We start from the raw sequence: 23,739 nt of genomic DNA, 5'->3' as shown, positions 1-23,739 counted from the left end.
CTCCGATCAGTGGACAACTTTCATATTTATGGTCTTTTAATAACTACAGCAACGCGAGTATCATCAGCCAGCACATCACAAGTCACACCAAGTTTGGCTCTGTGACATTCACAGCTTTAAATACGGCCAAATGACCAACTTGGAGGTTGCAAAGCTTAAACTATTCAAAAGAGAACATCTGTTTAACCATCGAATTCAGAGCAGGTGGAGCCGTTGTTTACGTCCAGTTAGGTTTCCCCGGTGTCATATAAAGTTCACTCACGCAGTTTAAGCCTCGTGTCTTTATCATCCTACAGCATCTTTATGACGGGATTCACAGAGACGATTAGAGCTGCAGTGACGAGCGTGTGTGCAGGAGCTGTGAGGTTCACTACAGGACTGGTAAATATGAAACGTGTCCTAGCTTCACCCCAGATCTGGGTGTGGATCTTATTAGAAACGGGAAGACTTGGTAATATTATTGTTATTTCTATAAATGAAAACACGTCACATGTCTGGTAGATTTGTCTGTATCTTTGAAAACGGACATGTACATTGCAAAAAAAAAAAATACTATACTGCAATGTTAGCTGTTCGAACATGAAGCAGACATACTGAAAATAAAGTGGGATAGCCTGGACAGTGCTTGTCAGTCGCACGTCGTTCGTCAAATAGGTGAGCCTCTACAGCACAAGAAAAGGACAGCAGGTGACAGAGGCTGCTCATTGGTGCTTATTGATTTGTTCTCTGCTCTTCACAACAACAAGGACGAACAGTGCGTCTATTAAATGTTCTCTGGACTGGGCACCTCTCCATCATCATCATCATCATCATCATCATCAACATCATCATCCCTGCATTTTAGACCTCGGGCCCGAGGAACATGCAATACACGAGTTAAACCTTTATTGATCAAAAGAGAAGACAGAGGGAACAGAAAAAGGAAAGGTGCAAGGAGAAACGATGGGTCAAGAAAAACAACGTGGTGAAAGACTATTTAAGGTGGACTTCTCAGAGTTTTAATAAGAATGGGAATTTGCTTAACCAGAGTGTCTGTAGATGTATCTTTGGATATAATATTTAGTAATGCATGTTGAATGTAGGTATAGTACAACTTAAGATATAATGTGTGTGTGTGTGTCAAAGTAAGGATTTGCATTTGGCAGCAGAATAATCCACTGACACACAGCCGAGGCTTTTACTGGACTTCTGTGTGGGCTTTGAATGGTTCCTCAAACTCCTCCTCTTGCCTTTTTATTGAAACAGCATCTTTTTCATTATTTAGCACCCACGGGCCCTCCTGATCTACATGTTTCCTTTGTCAGCACACAGTGTTTCCAGCTGCTCTTCCATCTCCAGCTCTGTTCGAGCACAGCCAGGTGACATGTAAAATATACGTTTTCACATGTGCTGTAGGAGTGGGATGTTGAGGTTTGCGTACACTCAGCGCGTGATCCGCAGGGTATAGCACACTGTTGACTGTGAGGAGAAAGACTGGGTGTTTGTTGCGGGGTGTTAATGACTCTTAACAGTGCTGTGCATGCTGTGCTTCAGAGAATGAAAGCAGAATGTCGCTGAGGAACGCTTTGCTTTCTAATCTCCTGCACAAGAGTGAACAAGTAAGTGCAGTAAATCTATTTTGTGCAATAAAATTTTTAATTGAAGACCACTTTAGAACCTCACCTTGTGCCAACCTCTCCAGCCTTTTGCCGTGCTCAGGCGGGATGGCGTACCTGCAGACAGAGAAGAAGAAAAACACAATGATCAGAGAAGGATTGAATGTTTCATTTCTCCGGTTCCCTCCATCAGGACCTCACAGCAGGGATTGGTCAGAGTTCTTACAGGATTCAACAGCTGGAGGTGCAGGGTCTTTTTTCCTTGCACAGGATTTATGGATTGCTGTCGGGTTGTGCAGAACATTTTAAAGAACAAATCAAATAGTGTACAAAGGGTGAAATTACAAACCCCCCCACATTTAAATGCAGTCCTACATGGAGAGTTGTCTGACTCTGAATACTTAAAAAGTGGTCATTTGACTGGGACACAAAGGGAAAAGAGGGAGCATGGTTTAAAAGAGCAAGTTTACGGGCGGTGAAGGTCAGGACGGGGAGAAAAGACCGTTTTGGGACTCCTGCGTTATTGTACCCTCAGCACCGAGCATTGAAAGGAATTCAAATATCCATGACATCCATCTCACCCCTGATGTCTTACGTTCCTCTTTCACACGTGCTCTCCGTTTCAAAATATGTTGGAAGAACGTTACATTAACCTTAACTGCCATGTAGCTTCCCTCTTGTATTCTTTGAAGCGATTGCATGTTTCTGCTCGGTTCTGTTTGAGCACTGATTTAGCGTTTCATCCTCTTTAAGTGCTTCTGATCATACGAATACAGAAAGCCTGTTAGCACTGGTTCGGTGTGCAGCTTACATGAGGTAAGCGCCCGTCTGTACCATTACACCAAATGTCGGATGCTTCATTCTAGGACGTGAGTTTTGTTTTTGTGAAGCAGAGTGGGAGGCAGCCAGCCACGCTTGAATCTGATCCGTTTGTTTGTGGAGTCACGCGAAGCTCTTCATTACTGAAGTCATTCCCTCTGCGGTGTTTAAATCCCTAAAGAGCACCGAGTGAACTGAAGGTGGGCTGAAGTTAAAGCTTTCATCACTTCCTCCCGCCTCAACAAAAAAAAAACCAAAAAAATCCATATGAATACACAACAAAGATGGGAGCGAGACGGAGAAGTGGAAGCATGAGAGAAAGAAGACGACGGATGTGAGAGGCGATAACACGGGAGGAGAGGACAAAAAAAAAAAAACGAGAGCGTGTGACAAAGTGAGACAGAGAAATGATACAGTGAAAGAAAGCAGAAGATTTCAATGTGAGGCTTCCGACACGTGGTGCCACACTGCCACCTTTAGACCGAAGCTCCCAGCTTCAGAGAGGTGCAGCCTCTGAGGCCAGAGCCAGCGTGAGGAGCGAGTATACTGAAGCACATCTTTAACCTCTGCCTTTCAAACTCCAGTGTTCTGTGAATGAACATGTCAGTATGTGCCCTGTCTGAGCTCTGCAGGTGTTCACAATTTAGTTTCATATGACAATAAAACATGTTCTGTTAGACCATCTACCTTACCTACCCGTCTTTCGGTTTTAAGATCATTTAAGAGCACAATCATTCTCTTCACTTTTTTTCCTCTTTGAGGGTCGGTCCTGACACAAGTATTCACCAGGTTGTTATACCGGAGGTGAACATTGGGTTCTTTCACTTCACAGAGGTCTGAACGTTGAAGAGTAGTTTAAGAGAAGCCACACACACACGCACACACACACACAGTCCAGAATCATTCATTTCCTGATATCCCCTACTTTTAGTCTAGGTGTGTTTGTTTTTTATGCACCACCTGTGAAGCACTTTCTTCAGCTGAAGCTGTTTTTAAACGTCCTACACAAACAAACTCCACTTGACTGCCTGTTCTGTTGCTTGCTTACACCGGCTGATCAGAGTTTGTGCTTGAAAGGAGCGAGACAACACGTCCACAGCTAGAACTCGCACCGCACTGGAACCCTGGTGTACTGAAGTCCCACCAGGGTTCCTGATGACGTGTTTGACTTGTAACTCCGGATTTCTGACTTCCTGGATCAAATTGGGAAGTAAAAAGCAGGCCGATGAAATGTGCCGAGTCTAAGTATGTCAGGGAGTGTCTCTGCTCTGGAGATGACATTAATATTCATCTTCTTATCGGCCTCTGATTAAGGCAGGGAAAAATGAGATTTCCTCAAATGAGTATTCCTTTGAAGGTGTTTATATTTTTTTTTTCTCCCCTCCCTGGTATCAGCGCTGTCGGAAAAACCACAGAGCATCCCCCTCGATCCCAGCATCAAACTAAACAAATCAGCCGTTCAGCGAGTCTTCCCCCTGTTCCCTCCCTGTCACGGCCGCCACAGTTGCCATGGCAGCAACACGTCCGTCACTCCGGCAGCAGAGAGAGAGAGAGAGAGAGAGAGAGAAACTCACAAATAAAACAACACACATGGCAAATGAAGGCTTGAACTTTTCCACCTCTCCGAGGAAGAGTTTGATTTCTCGGTGGTGGGAAGGCGGAGCAGGCAGGTGGAATGAAGCCGTCATGACAGAATGAGAAGTGGCTCAGCGTGTTTGTCATGCTGCCCCCCCCCCCCCCCCCCCCCCCCCCCCCACTGTGGATGTGCATTATTCCAATCAAGCCGTTTAAGGCATCAAAAGACATTTACGTCTGTTTTCAGTCCATGTGTATAAAGTGGAACAACCATGATTCACAATTTCATGATTTCCCTTAATATTCACGTCATCAATCAACCAATCAACCTGTGTCAAATTTAAAATCGGCATAAACTCTGCTAGAAAAACAGACCTTTTTGTCCTGCGCAACTCCAGTCAGCTGTCGATGTGAAAACCTTCAGAGGTTTCGTCACTGCAACGGACTTATTATTTGACTGAAATAAAAGTATTTTAAATGTGCAGGGCTTCCCACACGCAGGAATGTGTAAAGGACTGCCACTTTGTTCTACGGCTATTTTTAAAGCAGAAAAAAAAAGTAAAGACCTCACCCAGGGTCAAAATGCAGAACAAGCACACACACACACATGCTCCAAACACATCTTCAGCTCAGCCCTCTGCTCGCTTAAAAAAAAAAAAAACCTCAGTGTCACACCAGAAGCTTTTTGGCTACAAAGAGAGTTGTAGACTGATAGATTCATAATGAACTCCTCCCTCACTGGGAACTTGCAGCCTGGATATGCTTCCAAATGTCCTTTTAATTCTCTTTTGTCAACCTTTCCCCCTCCCTGCACCCTCCCAAGTTGTAAGGCTAATGTTTTATCTGACAGCACATCAGCTGCTGTGTGCAGGGGCCGAGGGGCCGAGGCTATGAAAATATAAAAGGGAGTAAAAAAGGAGAATAAAGAACGATTCATGGATAAATGCAAGGAGAAAGTAGGTGGACAGCTAAGGTTGAGATCTGTAACGCTGTGTGTGTGTGTGTGTGTGTGTGTGTGTGTGTGTGTGTGTGTGTGTGTGGCAGTCTTTATGGAGGGGGTCTGACTTTGATGGGAGCAGAGTTGCAGGGGGAATGGACTTAATTTCACATACGGCTGCACTATGAGAGAGAAGGTGGTGTGTGTGTGTGTGTGTGTGTGTGTGTGTGTGTTTTAAGGGGGCATGCTCTGTTTAACAGCCTGTAATTACCCCCCCACTCACGAGTGTGAACGTGAAAATGATTCAATTTCAGAAAAAGGAAAGCGCCGAGGACTGGAGAGTGGAAAGAGAGAGAACTAAAGCGAGGGCGACGCCTGAAAGAAAGCACAGTGAAGGGAGGAAACAGGAAGTGAACGGTGTGCATGCCTCCATCCAGGGTACCAAAGAAGTCTGAACACCTGACAGGGAGGATGGACGGGGGCAGAGAAAGAGGGAAGAGGATGGAGACGCGTTCAGATGCAGGAGACTTGAAACGAGTCAAACTGCAGATGAAGGCACATTTAGACACAGACACACACACACACACACACACACACACACACACACACACACACACACACACACACACACACACACACACACACAGAGTTATCATTGATATATTTAAAACACACTACCACTGTTGATACTCCACAAGGCCTCGTGTAGCATTTTTTCTTTCCACTGTTTTCAATGAGTATGCACAGCAGAACGCAGCAGCCTGGAGAACAAGCGCAGCGCTCAGCTTCTTTTTTTTTCCCGCCTTTATTGCACGCGGCTGCTCAGGTTGAAAAATTCTTCAACTTTACAGGAAGCTGCTACTGACGTCACCGCCGCTCTTTTTCCAAAAGGTATCGTCTCTAACATCCCACATCCTCTCTGCTCCGTATGACACTGTTTTGTGCGAGTCAGCCTTCAGTGAAAGAAAAGTAAACGTTTGGTGGGTTAGACTCGCCGTCATCCTTCACTGCGATTTATGAAGCCCAACAATCAAATGCTTCTGTTAAGGCTCTGCTGTTACAAAGAGAGAGAGAAAAAAACAGCTTTTCTTTCATTTCTTCACAAAAGGTAAGATGTGGATTCTGGTACTGAATGGAAAATCTTTTGCAACCTTCCGTCCTTTTTCAGTCAGTGATTCAAACATAACTGATGTGTCCCTGAACGAGATAATGACAGCCTACCTATAAGTGGAACAGTGTGAGAGTTAAAACATCAGCACAGATTGGGCCTGTGAATGTGTGCTCGCTCTCGCTCGCTCTCTCTCTCTCTCTCTCTGGCACAAAAAAAACGCCTACATTGGAACTGAGGAGGAAGAAGCAGACACATGGGACAAACCTGCATGAAGCCTAATAGGCATGGCGCTGACAACACTCGACTCAGCCCGTCGAACGCACACAAATCACAGCTTCATGACTTACATTTTTACATACACACACACACGCACGCACGCACGCACGCACGCACACACGCACACAGTAGTTTGTAATGATATCTTCCCGCTCCTAGTGAGAGGTGTGAAACAGGAGACAGAGAGATGATTTTAATTTGATCACATCACAGAGAGGAGGAACTGATAATGGAAGCACACGCCACACACACACACACACACATGTTGCAAACCACAGCAGAAGGCTGACAGGACAGGGGGAAGGGTGGAGGAGAAGCATACTGTGACAAAGGGGAAGACAGGTGAGAGAACAAATGGAAAAATGAACACACACACACACTCTCTCTCTCTCTCTCTCTCTCTCTAAGTTAACTTGTCCAGAATGTTCGGCTAAGAAGCAGGGTTGGAAATGAACGCCTGTCACCTGCCAAAACAGCTGACTTTTTTTTCTTTTTTACAGTCAAGCATGAATTTGCTCAACCTGCCTGCTACCATGACGAGTAATTAAAAGCCACTTGACAGATTTGTGACAACAAACAACAGAAATTGACCCTCGGTGACTGAAACATCGTTCTAAATCAAACACACAGAAACCTTTATGAGCTCACACACCTTTAAAACAATCAAACCATTATCTTGCCTCTCAGTCAACTTCGCTGCAGCTAAAACCAGATCTCGAGGCAAAAGCTTGTATCAGTCTCAAAATAGTAAAAGAAAGGCAACACTGACAACAATGATACTGCAAAGGACACGGTGCACATGCAATACATACACCACGCCTACTTTGAAACACTAGTGGAATAGTTGTTGTTGGTGCAACATTTGACAAAGTAAATCCTGAGGGCCATTTTGAACTGGTTAACTCGTTACCCGCTCTGTCTGATCTCAACACATGCTCTGGTGATTTTGTTGAAATTGGTTCGACTTGACTGACTCAGTGTTTCTGAATAAGACCTGCTTTTATGAAAATCACATCTTAGAGTTTTTAACACGTTACGAGGGATGCAAAATATCCTTATCCACAAAATCCGCCAACAATATCCAGATATTAGTTTTTACACCCCGAACCTGAATACTATAAGCCTTGATTATAATATTATTCCCTTTTTATTTATCCACCAGTCACTGTGGCGAAAAAATTTCCATATCCAACAAGTGCTGGCTGATGCTTCCGAAGGTCTAAAAGAACATCAGGCACAAGCCCTCCAATAATCGATAGAAGACATTCAACTCAATCAGAGTTCAGAAAGAAACACGAAGATCTGCAGAGTACAACCCTGACATGGCTTTGGGTTCTTCTTTAACATCCACTGTGTGGAGCTTAAAAAGGACGCAGAAATAACAAGTGATTCGTTCAACAACCAGAAACAGTGACTGACCAGGACTTGGACTGCCCAAAGTGCAGGTAGTTGATGCTGTAGAGGTCCATGTCCTCGGTGTGCCAGGCAAAAGTCGTCTTCCACATGCCGAAGTAGAGGTAGGGAGTGTTGACGCCCTCGATGACGATGCCACACTCCTGCTCCACCATGTCCAGGAGCGTGTTGAGGTGGCCGATGTTCCACTCGTGAACGTCCTGACCGAGACAACGGGCATCTTTTAAATCAGGAAGTGGACAGGAATACTCTACTAACCACAAAGTGGACCACCAGATGGTGCTGTAGTCAAACAACTTAATGCATTACAATCGTCTATCTGCAGCAGGGCATTCAAACAAACATAAAGAGTGGAGAAATGACACAGCAACTCAAATAATACGTCAGTGGCACGAGCGCCTTCAAAAGTTCAGAAACACTCAAGTCATTACCTCGTCATAGATGGAGCCACTGACATCCGCACCGTAGATGGGGGACACGAATGTCAGGTTCTTCCAGTACTTCCTCTCCAGGTCATCAAAGTCTTTGTGCCGGGGCGTGCAGTACCTGAAACGAGCGGCGGATCGGTCAGACGCTCAGCGGTGTTCAGGGAGATGGTGATTTAAATAAACAAGCATGTTAGAAAGAATCCAGCATGAGGAGCAGAACCACAGGAAACGGAAAACAGATAAAAACACATGTTCTCTTATTTTGAAATATCTATATGTCTATTCCTTATTGAAGTAGTCATATTTAAAAAGGCCCAGTCCTAGATTATCTGTTTATACATCTATCCTCTAGAAATATGATATGATGCTCGTATAGTGATGACTCTTATTTCATTTAAGACATTTACCACAAGAGGGCAGAAAATACAGTGTTCAACAAATGGACAGCATCAGGTTCATTTAGCTCCTGTAGAGATTAACTCCTTCCCCTCGGTCCTGCTTTCAAACTTTCGACATGTATATTTAAAATGTTGATCAACAGAAAGCTGCTTTCAGTCACATGAAACAAGAACAATCACAGCACACACATCAGTCTCAATTCCTCTTATACACACACACACACACTTACTTCTTGCTGTTGGCCAGCTTGCGGTACTCTCCCACTGTCATAGACTTCTTCTGGATGTTGTACTGAGTGAACAGACCCGACTGTCCGGTCACGACCTGTGTGATCGGAGCTGGAATCACCATGTCTTCGATGCTGTCGTAGGATTTCCGAGGCTTCCAGCCCTCAGGAGGAATCACCTGGTGGACGATACGACAGAGTCTGAAAATGCTTCTTCATCTCTTTTAGTGAAAGCTGAAGCAGCATCTCACGCTGCTCAAGCTTTAAGAACCCTATTTCTTCTTTTCCTGTTTGGTCTGAAAAGACAGACTCAGCAAACCAAAGACTTCTCATGTTATATGTAAGGCTGCTATTTATGTTGATTATTTGACTGACGTTTCATTTTCAACAACAATAACAGCAAATCCTCAACCGTTTCTGATTACATCTAAAATATCAATAAAGGCTTTTTTTTTTTTTTTTTTTTTAACATGACGTCAGTAAGGCGGATTTCCTTCAGTCAGTCGGTTGATTGGTCGATGCTCTCTCGTCTCGCACGTGTCACTTTCATAGTGAAGGTGAACTTAGTCCATCAGGAATATTTGCAGGGGTGCGAGGGAGACCACATGATTCACATTTTTGAGTGTTTGGGAGAAGAAGAAAAAAACTGTAAATATGAACTTGGGTCTGGAGCTGTTATGCCGAGGATGCACAGATTTTTCCCTCCATAGTTGCTTATAACTGCAGCATCATTTCTTTGACATTATAATGTATGAGACTGCCAGACAGAGGGCTCTGACGGCCCTGTCACTTCTAAGGGTTGACTTATAGACGGGATAACACACACACGTGCACGTGTCATTTCCTCACCTTCGCCAGGCCAGCCCGGTGAGCTCCTTGATTCTCCATGTAGACGATGTATTTGGCGAAGTCTTTGAACTCCTCCATGGTGGGCCTAAAGGTCATGATCTTGCAGCTGGGGTTCTTGGCGCTGACTGGTGGCTGAGGCGTCGAGGGCAGGTCAGAGCCCGGAACAAGGCCGGGGGCCAGGTGTGGGTCAGCAGGCTGAGCCGGCGTATGATCCGGAGCTGCTGCATCGTGTTCTGAGGTCACCGCTGTGTCGGGGGTTTCGGCGGCTGCTGGCTCCTTGGCGGATATTTGATCTTGAGTCGAATCAGAGCTGAGAGCAGGAGGAGAGGCGGGGGTAGGTTCAGTGGGGGAGCCTGGTGCAGGGTGAGGAGCCGGCACCGTGTCCATGGGCATGTCGGTTGCCATCGGGTCTTTTAAGGGTTGCAGGTAAACCTGGAAGGTGGAGAAGAGACAGTCAGGAAATATTATTATTATTAATAAAATCTTTGAACAGCTTGATGTTCAATATGAGATTGTAATAAACGCTCTTCTGAAACATACATCTGTTATAACACTTAGGCTAATTTATTAAGTGTGATTGCCCGATGATGGGTAAATGAGATAAACATGTGACCACAGACCAGCAGACTTCTGCCCTGAAGCGAAAACAACATGACAATCCAGACACAACATGTCCACAACAACAGATCTGCTGTTAGGATGTGTCATAAAGTTGGTAGTAACCGGGTTAGCTTGAGTCTTTTACAATCTGTTTAATGTCGTTGATGTTTGGTTTTGGCAGCATTATGTCATTTACTTCACGTCCTTACACTGTTGACAATGTAAACGTCGACCATCTTCTCATCTAAGATTTAAAATCGATTTATGACATCCAAAAATCTTTTCTTTTTCAAAGAGGGGGGGGGTAAATAAGTCTCCCCCTGCTAAGTGCTAAAGACAGCTCTCTAACTCAGGAGAATGCTAAATAGAGCAAGAGGAAACCAGTACTCATTCATAATTAGACTTTGAATCCATGGATTGTTTTAAACTGCTGACTGGCTATAAAACACCATCACTGGGTTTTACAAACATTTTCGCAGCTCTCGAGTCTCAGTACACTAAGTTTAGGAAACGGCACCAGGACACATCAGAAACAGCTACTTCTACAGGTCAAACTACTTTTCCGCTTTGCAGATCGTTATGGTAATACGATGATTGTATTTGTTGTTTCTTCAGTAAAAACTACATCCAATCTCTGACCCTGGAGGCACCAAACACACGATGTTCATCCTCCCGGTTTCACTGCAGACTGAATCCCTTTCAGGTTTATGACTGCTGCTCAGACCCAACGTCTGTGAAAGAGGTCCCAACCTGTCTCAGGTGTTTTCATTGACATTGCCGAATACATTGAGAGTTACTTGTTAGAAGCAGGTTGTAAAACAGGTCTGAGGAGGGTTCCTGCTAAGGAAACTGAGGCTGACAGGTAGCAGAGCGAGAGAAGTCCTTATAAACAGAAAGATGTGTGTGAATACATCAATATGACGAGCGACGCTATTGGAGAAGAGGCGTCACTATTCTTGGAATGCAGCTGGTAAAAAAAATTATTTTGGACCGAACAATAATCAACTGAGCAAACTATGAGATGTCTTTGTTTGCTAAAGGATGTTCCTGTGAAAATCAGTCTGTTCCTTTTGAATAGGTTTTTGCAGCACATATCACCTCAAAATATGAATCCATATCAAAATTATATTTAAACCCTATGACCCAGCTCTATTGATGCAGCAACTCTGAGAAAGTACAAGCTAAATTACAGCAGACTTAAAGTTTAATTCTTTAAAGTAACACAAGAGATTGGTTTTTTTTCTGTAACTAAAAATGTTGTATTGACTTCTCAAACTCTGTGAAAACAGGGACAGGCAGAAAAGTGTTTGTCAGCACTGTCTACTGAGCTCTTGTCTGCCTTGACAACAGTACAGCGGAAACTGACTTTTTATACGTTTTAATGATTTATTTCTGCTGTTCTCAAAATAAGGTTGATGAAAAAGTGGTCTACCATTTAATCCAAACAGAGCGCAAATACAGTGTCTTCAGGGTAAGACACTATCATCAGTGTCCTGCAAAAACAGGAGACAATATTGTATTTTCATTGAAGAAATAACAGAAATCAAATTCTACATCTGCTCTGCAACACTCGATTCGCAAAGTCCAGTTGTGAATGAAATGATTACAAAAAACACCGGATTCCTTAATATAGGATGCATGCAACTTCACGCATTTATGACAGCCACAAAGTCTGTCAAACAGCACGAACTGAAGTCTCCTATCTATGCTTTGACTTCCTACTACAACATAATACAAACTGAGACAGCAAACAACCAGTCATTTGCATAACACACCAACACCCTACTCTGCAGGAAACTACACATTCTGGTAGTGTCTGAAAGAAGAGTGGAAATGTTTATTTATTTTTTTGTTTTTTAATGAATCTATATAATAATAATAATATATAATTAAAAAGGTAAAAACAGTCAAACATGATCTTGTTAAGTGTCTGAGAGGCATGTCGTCTCACAAATAGACCCATTGAGAGCTCACAGTTCAATGTCCTTAATCCAGAAATGTATTTTAATTATTTCACAAGTTACGACCCTCTTTCGGACCCATCGAGATGATAGAAGGCCACATGACCCCCAGCTGTCTAACCACAACAAAAAGAGGCCTACGCTTTAACTCCGTCTGGGCCTGAGACTTACTTCACACCTGCAGCGCTCGACCCTCCTAATTAAGTACTAACCTACTGACGCACACGTCCATTATTGTTGAACATTATTGTTGATGCACACCTCTGGATTCATAAAAGGTAAACGTAGTTGCTTAGGAACAGGCTGCTGCTGCTGCTAAGGGTGACGGTGGTTCTGCACAACCTACATTCACAGTTAGCATTTATTCCCAACACGAAGGGTCGCTGAAGCACTTCAAACACCGACACCATGTGCAACCTATAAACACCTACGAACCTATGTGACACACGTGTACGTTTTTACTAGCGCAAAAAAACAGCCGTAACAATACAGCAGAACTACACTTCATCGATAAGCGTTGGTGTCCTAAGCTAAAAGCTAGCTTGGTCCTAGCACGGCTGCTTCCATATCTGCATTCAGAGGAAAAACAAAACACCGCGACGACACACAGTTTACACATCAAGATTATACGAGAATACGTTCCTCGACACTGAATTAAAATTAATCCCGTTTGGGAAATATTACCTCCTGCTGCATTAAATTCTCCTCTCCCTGTTTTGCTCAATGGATTTGGTTTCGCTTTGAAAAAAGAACTACCTTGATCGATTTTCGTTTAGCATTAGCTTGCTGAGGATAATCGGAGTCACGCCCCCCTCTGAAACTGGGCATTGTGATTGGTTAGAAAAGGAATTCGTTGTCACGTATCCGACGATTGGATTGGTTTATGCTGCTATTGACATACCAATCTGCCATTTACACTAGACGTTGCCCCTCGTATAGCTCGTACTCAGCCGACGTGCACACCAAGCACGTAGACACCGCCGGTTAAATTAAAGGTTGAGGTTTACCTTTAACCACGGGACGATCAAATAACCCCAGTAGAAATAAAAACGCATTTGAATGACCCCTGAAAGATCTCAAAATTCTACCTGAAAAAACATGCAAGTCCTCTGGAGAATGAAAACTCCACCAAAGTTAAATAAAGACACATTCCTACCAGATTAAAGACATTACAACTTCTCAATTTTACTTTTTTTATTGAATGACACTGAAAATGTATTGACACATTTGCACTCAACGTACGTGCAAGCAATCCTAAAACTACATATCAAAACTAAATGGACTAAAAAAATTATACAATTTATGAAAATATACATTTACCAGTCTATGCAAATCTCCGTCTCGCCATCTCAAAAACTTGACCCGTTTGCATGGGAATAGGCATCGTCACTGGCTTTGAAATTACGAACCCAGTTTTCAAAGACAAGAGGAACGGCAAAAGCAATACACAACAGATTCAAATAATTACCTTTATTCTACATCAGATTTCAGGAGCAGTGTGTGGAACCTGCTTCAAGTTTTAAACTTGGTGCAAGCATTTCCTGTTTTTGAAAGGTCAGGTATAACGAAGAGACAAAAATCTGACTGAAGACCCCCGGCACAGATGGCAGTAATGGATTATAAAAATGAAAAAGTACAAATTTTAGTTTTAGAAAAAATTAAAATAGATTTTTTTTTAGATTCAACTGAGAGTCAGAGACAAAGTCTAAAGATCTAGATACATGGGAGTTCTACATTATACATTCTTGGTTGAGCACTTGTGTTTCTTTGGACTTAATAAAACAAAGGGAAGCTTTTAAAAAGAGGAGTAATCAAATCGATCGCTTTTTTTAAGATTATGTTAAGCTTTAAAGGGTTATCAAAATTTTGTTAACTTTTATCCAAAGTTCACAAACAGCACATACAAATATAGAACACTTTAACGAACCTTTAAACAGGATAGAAAACATTAAACCATGCTAAAAATGACATTCCTCCCCAATAAGACACTTTCTGTTACATTGCTTTAGAGGCCAAATAAAAGCAGAAATTGGTTCAGTAAAGGCCAGTATGTTAGTTACACTATGTTATAAGGACTTCTGAAGTCCCCCTTGAGGGGCCTAGCTCACGGCTCACGTTAATGCCATATCAGTCATATCACCTGCTAGCACGAGATGCCACGCTCAAGAAGACTGATCCAGTCACCCTAGTTTGTCTTCAATTTCTTAAGTTGAAGCCAAGCTTGTGTTCGCACACATTAAAATACAGACGTTGAAAAGAAAGACTACAGAAAATGACATCTCTAAAGGCAACAAAGCCTTCCAGGTCAGCTTTGACTTCAGACCAAATTTCTAAATCATTCTTTCAAAATGACCAACAACAGCCGAACTAACGGCAGTTCACATGACACCCAGAATCATAAAAGCCTTTTTCTAAAGAGACACTTTTTGCCAACCACCCAGGTGACTCGGAAGTAAAGTTCTCTTAAATAGTGCCAAACACTGAGGGGTTAGGTAAAAGTAGGAAACATTTGACTTCATGAATAGCATTAGCGTTAGTTAAGGAACGGAACAGCTTGGTTCTGGGTATTAACGGGGTTATTACAAAAGGAAATTTCAATTTATCATTGCCAACACATGACAGATGCGAGGTGAAAATGGTAACACTGAAGTCCTCAAAAAGTCTGGTTTTATAATCATTAAAAATATATTAAGAGAAACTGATTCTTTATTGCCTCTACTGAAAAATTCCCCTTACAGTTTGTATCGCATTTCCTCAAGGGCTGAGTAGGTACAACCAATGATCATCGGCCGTTGCTGTAGCCTGGGAAAAACTGATTAAGAATATCTTGCAGGGGTTTGTTGACGGCCATGGAGTAGTTTTTGCCCAGGTCGTGCCTGCAGGCCGGGCAGGTGTACACCTCTGCTTTGAAGGAGCGCTGAAGGCATTCCTGGGAGGAAAAAAAACAAACAGCTTTTAGATCTCAGAGGCCCCACCATTGTTTGATGATCATTTGGTTTGGATTGAGAGCAGTGATTGTGAGGATCAACTCTTACCCTACAGACGTTGTGTTGGCACTCTGTGGTGATGGGCTGAAAGACCACTTCTTGGCAGCAAATGCAGAGGAACATTTCTTCCACTTTGTTTAGGAATTTCTGCAGAAACAGAATCATTGAGTGTGAAAAGACATTTCAAACTGTTCCATTGCTACATGTGTGGGGCATGAGGACTTACAAGTCTTTTACCCTTTACTGTCTTTTGATCACTACAAAGTTATTAAAAGAAAAGCATTTCTTTAGTCTCCTAGTACCAACAGCAGAGCTTTATCAAACATACGTTTTCATTTTCATTCATGAACACTTTATGTGTGAGAATTTTTTAATTCTAGCTTCGACCATCCAAATAGACCAATATTACTCTTGATTTCCAAAAACTAAAATGACGGAAACAGTCTGCTACAGAAGTGTTTCATAGTGTTTGGCTTGTATAAACGCCAACACTTTGAATCAATGCACCTCCATCATCAGTGGCGAACACATGTAATTGATTCAGAAAAATCTGACTTAACGCTTTGTTGCTTTAATCTGCATGCAGCGTAAACAAGTAAACAAAAGCCGCCCTCACCGGCCCGAGTGACAGTGACTCCATGGCTTCATCCCACAGCTTCTTGTTTGGCTCGTCATTCTTGATGAAGCCTTTCTGCTCCTTGGTAAGCTTGAACACCTCTACCTTAATTTTCTTCGGGGTCTTTGAGGGCGAGCTTTTTGTGGATTCTGAGAGAAAGAAACACATTGAAAGTGAGTTGGAGGAGTTCTGGGATAACATGCTTGTGAATAATGTTTCGACAGAGTAAACGCTGATATACGTGTCGACTTTCTCTTATGAATGAATCTTTCTCTTGGAATACTGTGTTCACGCCTAAAAGCTGTACGACAGTCTTAATCACAATAGCATGCCCTGTGTGTAGCTGCCTTGTGAAAATGGAAGTGCCAGTAAATATCAAGTAAAAGTAACATCTCAACAACCACATACATGCAGAGAACTTACCACTACCCTGAGATTTCCTCTTCCTCTTTGCCTTGCTGGGTGTTGCTGCTGCAGCTTCTGTGTTCTCCACTTCCTCAACTTCATTTTTGTTCTCCTTCTCTTTCTGATAACCAGCAGGATACTGGAACAAGACAGAACATATGGAAGTCTGAATACACTCAATTTTAGATTCTTGTAGACTGACATCGGCACTATTATATTAAGCTAAATATACAAGAGCATACGATGTCAGGGCGACATGTCGTTTCATCTGAATGCTCGTCTCTACCTGCATGGTGAGGCCGAGCTTCTTGATGCGGTCTTTGCCGTCTCTGGTCCACGGTGCCGGCTCATCATCGTCACGCTTCAGCAGATACCTCCAAACGAGGAAGCCAGACTTGCCCTTGGCTGGCCAGTACTTCACCACCTGAATGAAGTCAAACACGCGTATAGATAAAGAACTACAAAGTTACAGGATCATTAACTAAACAAGAGTTTCGAAAATTGAACCACACATTGTTGTCACACTGCGTGGTGCATGCGTTGCTTCACACACAAAAACAATTTGGGGTTACCTTATATATGCCATCATATCGGTTGCCTTCCTCAGGGGAGTATTTGCTGTGCTTGCGACCCTTGCAGCTGCGTACAACTCGAACCGGTTTGCCTTCCTTCCAGTTCTTGGCCTCCGCTCCATTTTTGTCGTTGACGTGGACGTTGCAGTTGAGAGCCAGCGCCCTGGTGCAAAAAAATTTTAAATTTTTTTTTTACATTGGCAAATTCAAGTCAAGCAAAAAGCTGGCCATCGTGTTGATTTAAAGTCATTTGTGATTTTATAGCCAAATTACCGATTCATGTGAGTGAGTGTCTGGTCACATGACTGCTCTGCCGTCCTCTTGTTGCCAGAAAGATCTCGCCCTCCGGAGCCAGTGTAAGTGAACTCGTTGCCATCATCCTGCAGTGTTAAGCACATGAGATAAATTACACACAAAAAATACAAAGGCAGTTCGGCCACAGATGGTTTGATACCATCGGTACCACAGAGAAACGGACACTAAATTATTCTTTTTTTTTTTTTTTTTTAAACAGTTTGTTGTATTAATGTGCAACTTTTCCAAAAGAAATGGACAATCAACAGTCTAATGCTACAGGTTCTCCATTAATCGATTTGTGAAGTTATTTAAGCACAATAACAGTCATCTCTTAGAATAAAAAAAGAGAAGCGTACCACATCATCCTCGTAGCCTCCAGCCAGGACCAAAGAGAAGGCCCCGTCATTGCTCCTGCCATGAATCCCAGCAACATGTGGCCTGTGGACACCAGACTCACTAACCTAGAAAAGCCACACAATGTATAGAGTAACATTATATATAAAAACCCTGTTATCAATAATGCAATTCATATGGTGCAACAGTTTCTGTTTAAATGTGTATTCCTCTCTCCAGCTGAGTAAACTGACCTGCACTCTGAACTTCCAGAGGGAACCAACAGGGATGCCAGGGATCGGGCCGTAGTGATTGGACGGGACGATGGTGCACTGCTTGGTTCGACCGACACACGCCATTCCCTGGACGAGTTAAAAAATAATGACATTTGAAAACATAGATATTTGCCTGACAGGGTAATGAGCCTGTAGGCTGTAAGAGTGTTTCTGACCACAAACATCATTTTCTGTAAATCGTCAGCACTCACCTTGCCCCAGTCCCTCTGGCTGGTGGAGCTCGCTGAAGCCATCTTTGATTTCTTCTTGCTATCCTTCAGCTTCTCTCCAGCCAACACGACCTCACTGGCGTCATTTCGACAACCTGGGCAATACCTGGCCAACAAACAAACTCACGGTTTAGGTCACAATTCACCTCAAAATGTCAAGTCTGCCCTTTTATTTTCAGCTTTTTAGTTTCTATGTTTTAACTTTACAGAACAGAGATCTACGACTGATTGGACTGACCAGTCCTCGTCGTCTGGGATGGAGGTGAGCGGAGGGTTCAGGCAGTAGGTGTGAAAGGCCATGTCGCATTCATCACAAAGCAGTTGTTTGTCAGGATCCTGCTTGATGCCACAGACGTGGCAGTTACACCACTGACAGTTTTTGTTGGGATTATCCTTGCAGTGCTTGCACTCAGGTCCATTTGATCCTGGAAAATGAAGACACATTTAGTAAGCTGGGCAAGAGTTGCACTACGAGGTGCATAAGTTTCATTTGATTGAAATCTACACTTAAGTTTAATCAGCAGGAATCTAACTTATCAGTCAACTTTTTTTTTTTTATAAATGTAAACCGCAAATTTCATTCATAAACATACTTTTTAGTGGGCTCTCAGATCCAGCAGGGGTGTCAGCTAAAGAACCAGGCTCCTCGATTTTGTAGATTTCAGTCAAGAACATGATCCGGCAGTCATTCAGAGAGTCACCAGCATCGCTGCAAACAAACAAGTCAGTCAGTCCATATCGTATCTGTTCATCATCCTCTGCGTCTATTTGTGCGTTTCTGTATCTTGAAATAATTGTTATTGGGGGAAACCTCAATGACTTTTAAGGCTTAAATAAAAGGTTTAAAATTAAATCGCAATGTATGCAGGGTTAATAGAAAAGTGCGCCAAAGAAATATGCAGTTTGTATTTCATTTGCATGTAAAGCGGAGCCAACAGATGAGCTTTTGAGCCCGTTTAAAAAGTTTCCAGTACAGAGCACTCATGTCTGGAAACTACGATGACAACAGCAGGAAATCCACCCCTCCCTACCTGCTGCTTCAAAACAACCTAAAACTGACGTGCAGACAAAAAAGGGGAAACAAGACGATCATCTTCCACCGCAGCAGGTTCAAGTCTCAGATGTTTGACTTGGCAGTTGCTCCCATTACTTGAGATATGATCAAATAAAGTCATGTACGTGCAGAAAATCTCTTACCCAAGGATTATTTTGGCATGGATCTCTCGCATGGTGCGCGTCTCCCTTTTCTTTTGGATCTCTGCATCATACCAGTAGCCACGCTCCTTGGGGTCGTCTGGGTTGTAGTTGACCATGACAACCATCCCATTTTCCAGCTGGTGCCACTGGTACACTGTACGGGCCCGTGGTCGAACATCCTTCGCCAGCAGCTGTATCACCCCATTCTCTGGGTAACTGTGGTAGTGTAAGTGATAACCTATTAGAAGGCAGCTCAAAACAAAGCCACCAAACACAGGTGTCTCCTAAACAGCATCTGAGTGTCTGTTTGAGTGCCTGGTCGAAAAAGCGTCTGTTTTTTTTTTTTTTTAATCTTTATTTTACCAGGAAGTTTCATTGAAATTTAAAAAAATGTATTTTATAAGGGTCAACATTTTAACATGTTCTGGAACACATTGATATTTATATAAATCTACAGCTGCAAGTGATTATTTCATCAGGATCATCTCCTTCGCTCTACTGAATCAGCATCACGTGACAACTTTTTTTTACATAATTGTGAGACAATGTTTTGACAGTAAAATAAATGAGAACAGCAAAATGAGTCTTACTCCTCATATTTAACATGGTACAGTATCTCCTCTTCCTCAGCGTCCGTGGCCTCCTCTTTGGGCATCTTTGTTGTCTTCGTCACATTTAAAACCTGGGCCTCAAACCACGCCCCCATGTTCAAGTCTCTGGCGTCCACCAGCTCATTGACCTTTAGAAACACAGGAGGAAAAAAACCAAAACGCATTTTTAAAGGATGGAATGTTTTTTGTTTTTTTTGGGGGGGGGGGGGGGGGGGTTTAATGTTTAATATGTGATTGTGAATAAGTATGTATGTTGGTGAGAATTCATGACCTAACACTTACTTAACACTATATACATTTAAAGGCTAAACTTAATATATACACAGTAGTTTAAACATCCCAAATACAATGTGCACATGTACAATAGTCTTATCCCAGGTAATGTGATGTCTCTGAAGCATGTCATGCTGCCAATTTGTTGTTGTTTGATCCAAACCTAAAGCACTCGGTTTACTGTTTGAATAATCTACAATAAACGTTCGTCTGATGTCATGATAAGAAATCTGGGAAGTAAACACTGCATGCTGAGTCAGTGTCCCATGTATGTAAAAATTAATAGGCTACATGCAACGAAGGTGCCATCAGATACCACAGCAGCACTTAACGACAACACAATCAGGTGTGTGTGCGTGCGTGCGAGTTAGAGGTTTGGCCCCGGTGCAATTGTTTATATAGGCTGACACATCCTATATAGAACTGATTCTGCTACAACTAGTTGTCCGTTCAATGTGCTCTGGTTAGTAAAGCATATTGGCAGGTGGCTGTATCTGCACCCTAAAAAGCAAGTCTCATAATGCAAAATGTTATTTTTACCAACGTATACATCACAGAAATGAGAAAAATGTTCAACGCACCTTATAAAACCCAAAGCCTGGATCAACGAGCTCCGGGGTGTTTGTCTGGGCAGAGGTGCCGGCTGTCTGAGACTCTACCTCTCCATGAGTTGAATTTTTGTCAGACTCACTCTGGGTTGAGCCACAACCCGAGTCAGAGTCAGAGAGCTCAGCTTCTTTGTCCTTGCTTTTGACGACATCAACGGGGGCCATTTTCTGTCTAACAAGCAGCTGCACTATGTCATTCAGACCCACGTTGTAGTCAAATATGGTATGGCCATCCTCCATCTGATGTACAAGAATAAATGACATGGTTAAATGAAGAAAGGTAGACTTACGACTGCTTGTTTACCAAACCTGAACAAAGTGACAGGATCATAAGAAAGTTGCCTCACCTGCTTGCCGCGGTAAAACAGCCTCTGCCTCTCTGGCTCGATTTTGAAGAGCTCGAAGATTTTAACACGCAGCTCATCCACCTTGGTGAGTTTGGAAAGGGAATCCACCCGGTGGGTTTCCTTCCCATCCATTGTGCGAACTTGAATCCACATTGCAGCGGCCCTGTGACAACCACCAAATAATGATAACCCATTAGAGGCACATTATGCAATCGTTTTTAAGAGGCACTGTGAGTAATGTGGTTAATTTATCTTAGATATTCACCCATTTAATTATTTGCAAATTTAGTCATTTCAATTTCAGATTTTTGATGCCAGGAAATTGCGTTTATATTAAAATGAAAGATGCGTTTGCTTCTCATCCATATATTTTTGACGTGAGTCCAGTTCTATCAAGTGGAAAAAATAGATGTTAATATATAGCACTTAAATACATAAAACTGTTTTTGTCTAATAAAAGTTAGTTAGTTCGCTTCTAAAGAACAAGGTGTTGTCTACTAAACGCGAAACATTAAGGTTTTTTTTCCAAAGGATTAGATTACACCTTCAAACGTGTGATTGCTTCCCCGTTAATGTGCCTTTATTTTATTATTACAAAACTACCTACTCAAGATCTATGCCAATTTACACAATATTGAATGTGATTTAAAAAATTTCATTTATCAGTCATCAGGGTTTACAATTTATGCACCTACAACCTCTTACTTGCAAGCTCTTTTTAAAATAAGATTTCAAATTATTTCCCTTCTCTTTTGTGCTAAAATTCAAGCAAAGCAAGAATGTTAACCTGAATGTTTGTCTTTCTAAAAAGGTACTGTATAAAGTTGTGAAAGCCTTTAATGTCTGCCAAATCAACTGATTCAGAGTTAATGCTGCTTTACTCCACACCAGCATAAACTATTAACTTAAGTCAAGGAACAAAATTCATGTTCCTTAGATGTAAAGATGCGTTTTTTGTCCGTGTATTGTCCTGCTGTCAGCACTGGGATGTCACTCAGACCAAATATTAGAAAGGGAGGGAACGGGCTGATTTAAATACAGTGCGGGAAACTGAGCTGTAAGCCACGCCCAGCTCTTTTAAAAGCAGGCACATCCGGACGGAAGGGAGCGCTGGCAAACAATGTGCCTCCGCTCTGTGACAATGAAACACACCGAAACACTGGCTTATTTTGGGGTTTTTAAAATGAAATACAACGCGAAAAAAAGCCGAAAGTTCACAGAGACGGTGCCTAATGTTACCAAGCGTTGAGAAACGAGCTGTGGGGCTCTTAGTTTCGCGCTTTACACTCAGGTCTCGTTTCTTTGCTGGCTAGAAATAAAACACCAGCGATGAAAACACAAACGAAAACATAGGGGAAAAAACTTACTTTCTCAGATATGAAATTTTAAATCAGTCACTTATTCACTATACAGATGTAAACATGACCTTAACAACCTTAAGTCAATTAAGAAAACAAAATCCTTTTAAGGTTGGCGTATTTGTTTTGCTTCAGGAGAGACATTAAACCGTAGGAGCTGCCTGGAAATTAAATGTGTTGCACATTATTGTGCTAAAGATAAACAACACAAGATAAGAGCCATCTCCCACTCTTCAATGCGAAGCCACAGCAAACCACGTTACTTATTGTTTGCAGGGCTTAGTGGCGCTATATTGCCAATAACAAATAAAAACTACACTCAAACACAGTAAAATAATTATGTGAAGCAGTTATTAGCTACTTTTTGAACAGTGTGTATACGGTTGGCAGTGAAACTTAATGTAGGACGTCAAGCCAAACAGAAACGAGGCAGGACTTTGTCAAGTTAGCTAACCTTAGTAAGCTAGCAAGAGAATGAAGAAATCAATGAGTCCAATTCTGAAAGTTATAATAACATAAGGAAATGTTGCTTTACCTGTTTGTTCGTCAAAGTGAAAACAAGAAATTGACGTATTAGAATTAACGTGCACGTTTTCCCCAAATAACTTCTATGCAAGATTTGCACGACCAACTCTATGGCTTGTTGGAGATTTGATCAATGAGTTATTCTTCAAGACTTAGATGCCACGCCTGCCCTGGAAATCGAGCAACACCATTGGCTAATTTCCTCGCAGCAAAACGAGTTCATTGGGCAGAAGAGCTGTCACTCCTAAATGTGACTGGAGCTTAGCTTCAGCGCGCGAAACGACATTCTCGTGGGTGCAGCTTGCCTTCTGCTGTTTATCGCGAGATGTGGAACCCAGCAAACAGCGGTAACCCAGAGAGACAGATGGTGAATCTTGTAAACAACCTCACTGATAGATCTCGTTTTCATCTCTGGAGTATGACTGCTTCTTCATTTGTTTCTGAGTGCTTTCCCTTTTAAAAACCTTTCGTGTTATATGTGAAACTTACTTGTGGATACCCCAGAGTAACAAACACTCTGGTATTAATCGTGTAATTTGTCAACCTCTCCTTTATTTTGAAGCTGAAGAAGATGAACGAGGAAAGCTCCGTTTTTTTGAGAAGAAGAAGTCGCCCAAAACAAAGACAAATATATGAGGCCTATTCCCCATTTTGCTAAGGACAATCGACTGTGTGAACTAAAAACTTCTGAGGCCTCTCTTTTCTATTATAAAAGCCACCAGACTTAATAAGAGAGCCAGATATATACATAGCATAAGCACACTCGCATAACCAATACAACTCTTTATCACTTAGCCCAGAAGAGCCTCGCTCAAAATCAACACATCTATCAATTTAAGATCTCTCTGAGTGTAACTTATTCAATATTAGGCCTATATGATCACAACTGATGTCGTAGTAGTTTCATAAATCATGT

General features: G+C 42.3%; 2 protein-coding genes across 3 annotated transcripts in view; both read right to left on the bottom strand.

Moving 5' to 3' along the window:
- The window catches only part of kdm4b (lysine (K)-specific demethylase 4B), a 42,670-nt gene extending 29,528 nt beyond the window's left edge, over positions 1–13,142 (bottom strand). The window contains exons 1-6 of one of the 2 annotated variants that reach the window (XM_079349987.1): positions 12,874–13,142; positions 9,629–10,060; positions 8,783–8,958; positions 8,158–8,272; positions 7,733–7,926; positions 1,663–1,712 (exon numbers count right to left, since the gene is read on the bottom strand). In XM_079349987.1, coding sequence (XP_079206113.1) covers positions 1,663–1,712; positions 7,733–7,926; positions 8,158–8,272; positions 8,783–8,958; positions 9,629–10,060; positions 12,874–12,885 — 979 coding nt within the window. In that variant the 5' untranslated portion in view covers positions 12,886–13,142. Of the gene's footprint in view, positions 1–1,662; positions 1,713–7,732; positions 7,927–8,157; positions 8,273–8,782; positions 8,959–9,628; positions 10,061–12,401; positions 12,775–12,873 lie in introns of those variants that run through there. The other variant, XM_079349988.1, reaches the window with a different exon arrangement.
- A 496-nt stretch (positions 13,143–13,638) lies between these two features.
- On the bottom strand, positions 13,639–22,992 carry uhrf1 (ubiquitin-like with PHD and ring finger domains 1). Its single transcript, XM_079349989.1, has 17 exons — positions 22,834–22,992; positions 20,941–21,103; positions 20,567–20,833; positions 19,692–19,840; positions 19,102–19,317; positions 18,498–18,613; positions 18,143–18,329; positions 17,887–18,010; positions 17,654–17,761; positions 17,423–17,527; positions 17,043–17,149; positions 16,770–16,932; positions 16,484–16,621; positions 16,216–16,336; positions 15,793–15,941; positions 15,225–15,323; positions 13,639–15,118 (listed from the first exon to the last, which is right to left on the bottom strand). Exons 2-17 carry the CDS (start codon positions 21,091–21,093, stop codon positions 14,972–14,974), a joined length of 2,349 nt encoding a protein of 782 aa, XP_079206115.1. The 5' UTR covers positions 21,094–21,103; positions 22,834–22,992; the 3' UTR covers positions 13,639–14,971.
- Between the last annotated feature and the right edge of the window lie 747 nt (positions 22,993–23,739).

This window comes from Symphodus melops (assembly GCF_947650265.1).
Source record: "Symphodus melops genome assembly, chromosome: 8".
Lineage (NCBI taxonomy): Eukaryota > Metazoa > Chordata > Actinopteri > Labriformes > Labridae > Symphodus > Symphodus melops.
This window is presented reverse-complemented; position numbering and strand designations above follow the sequence as displayed.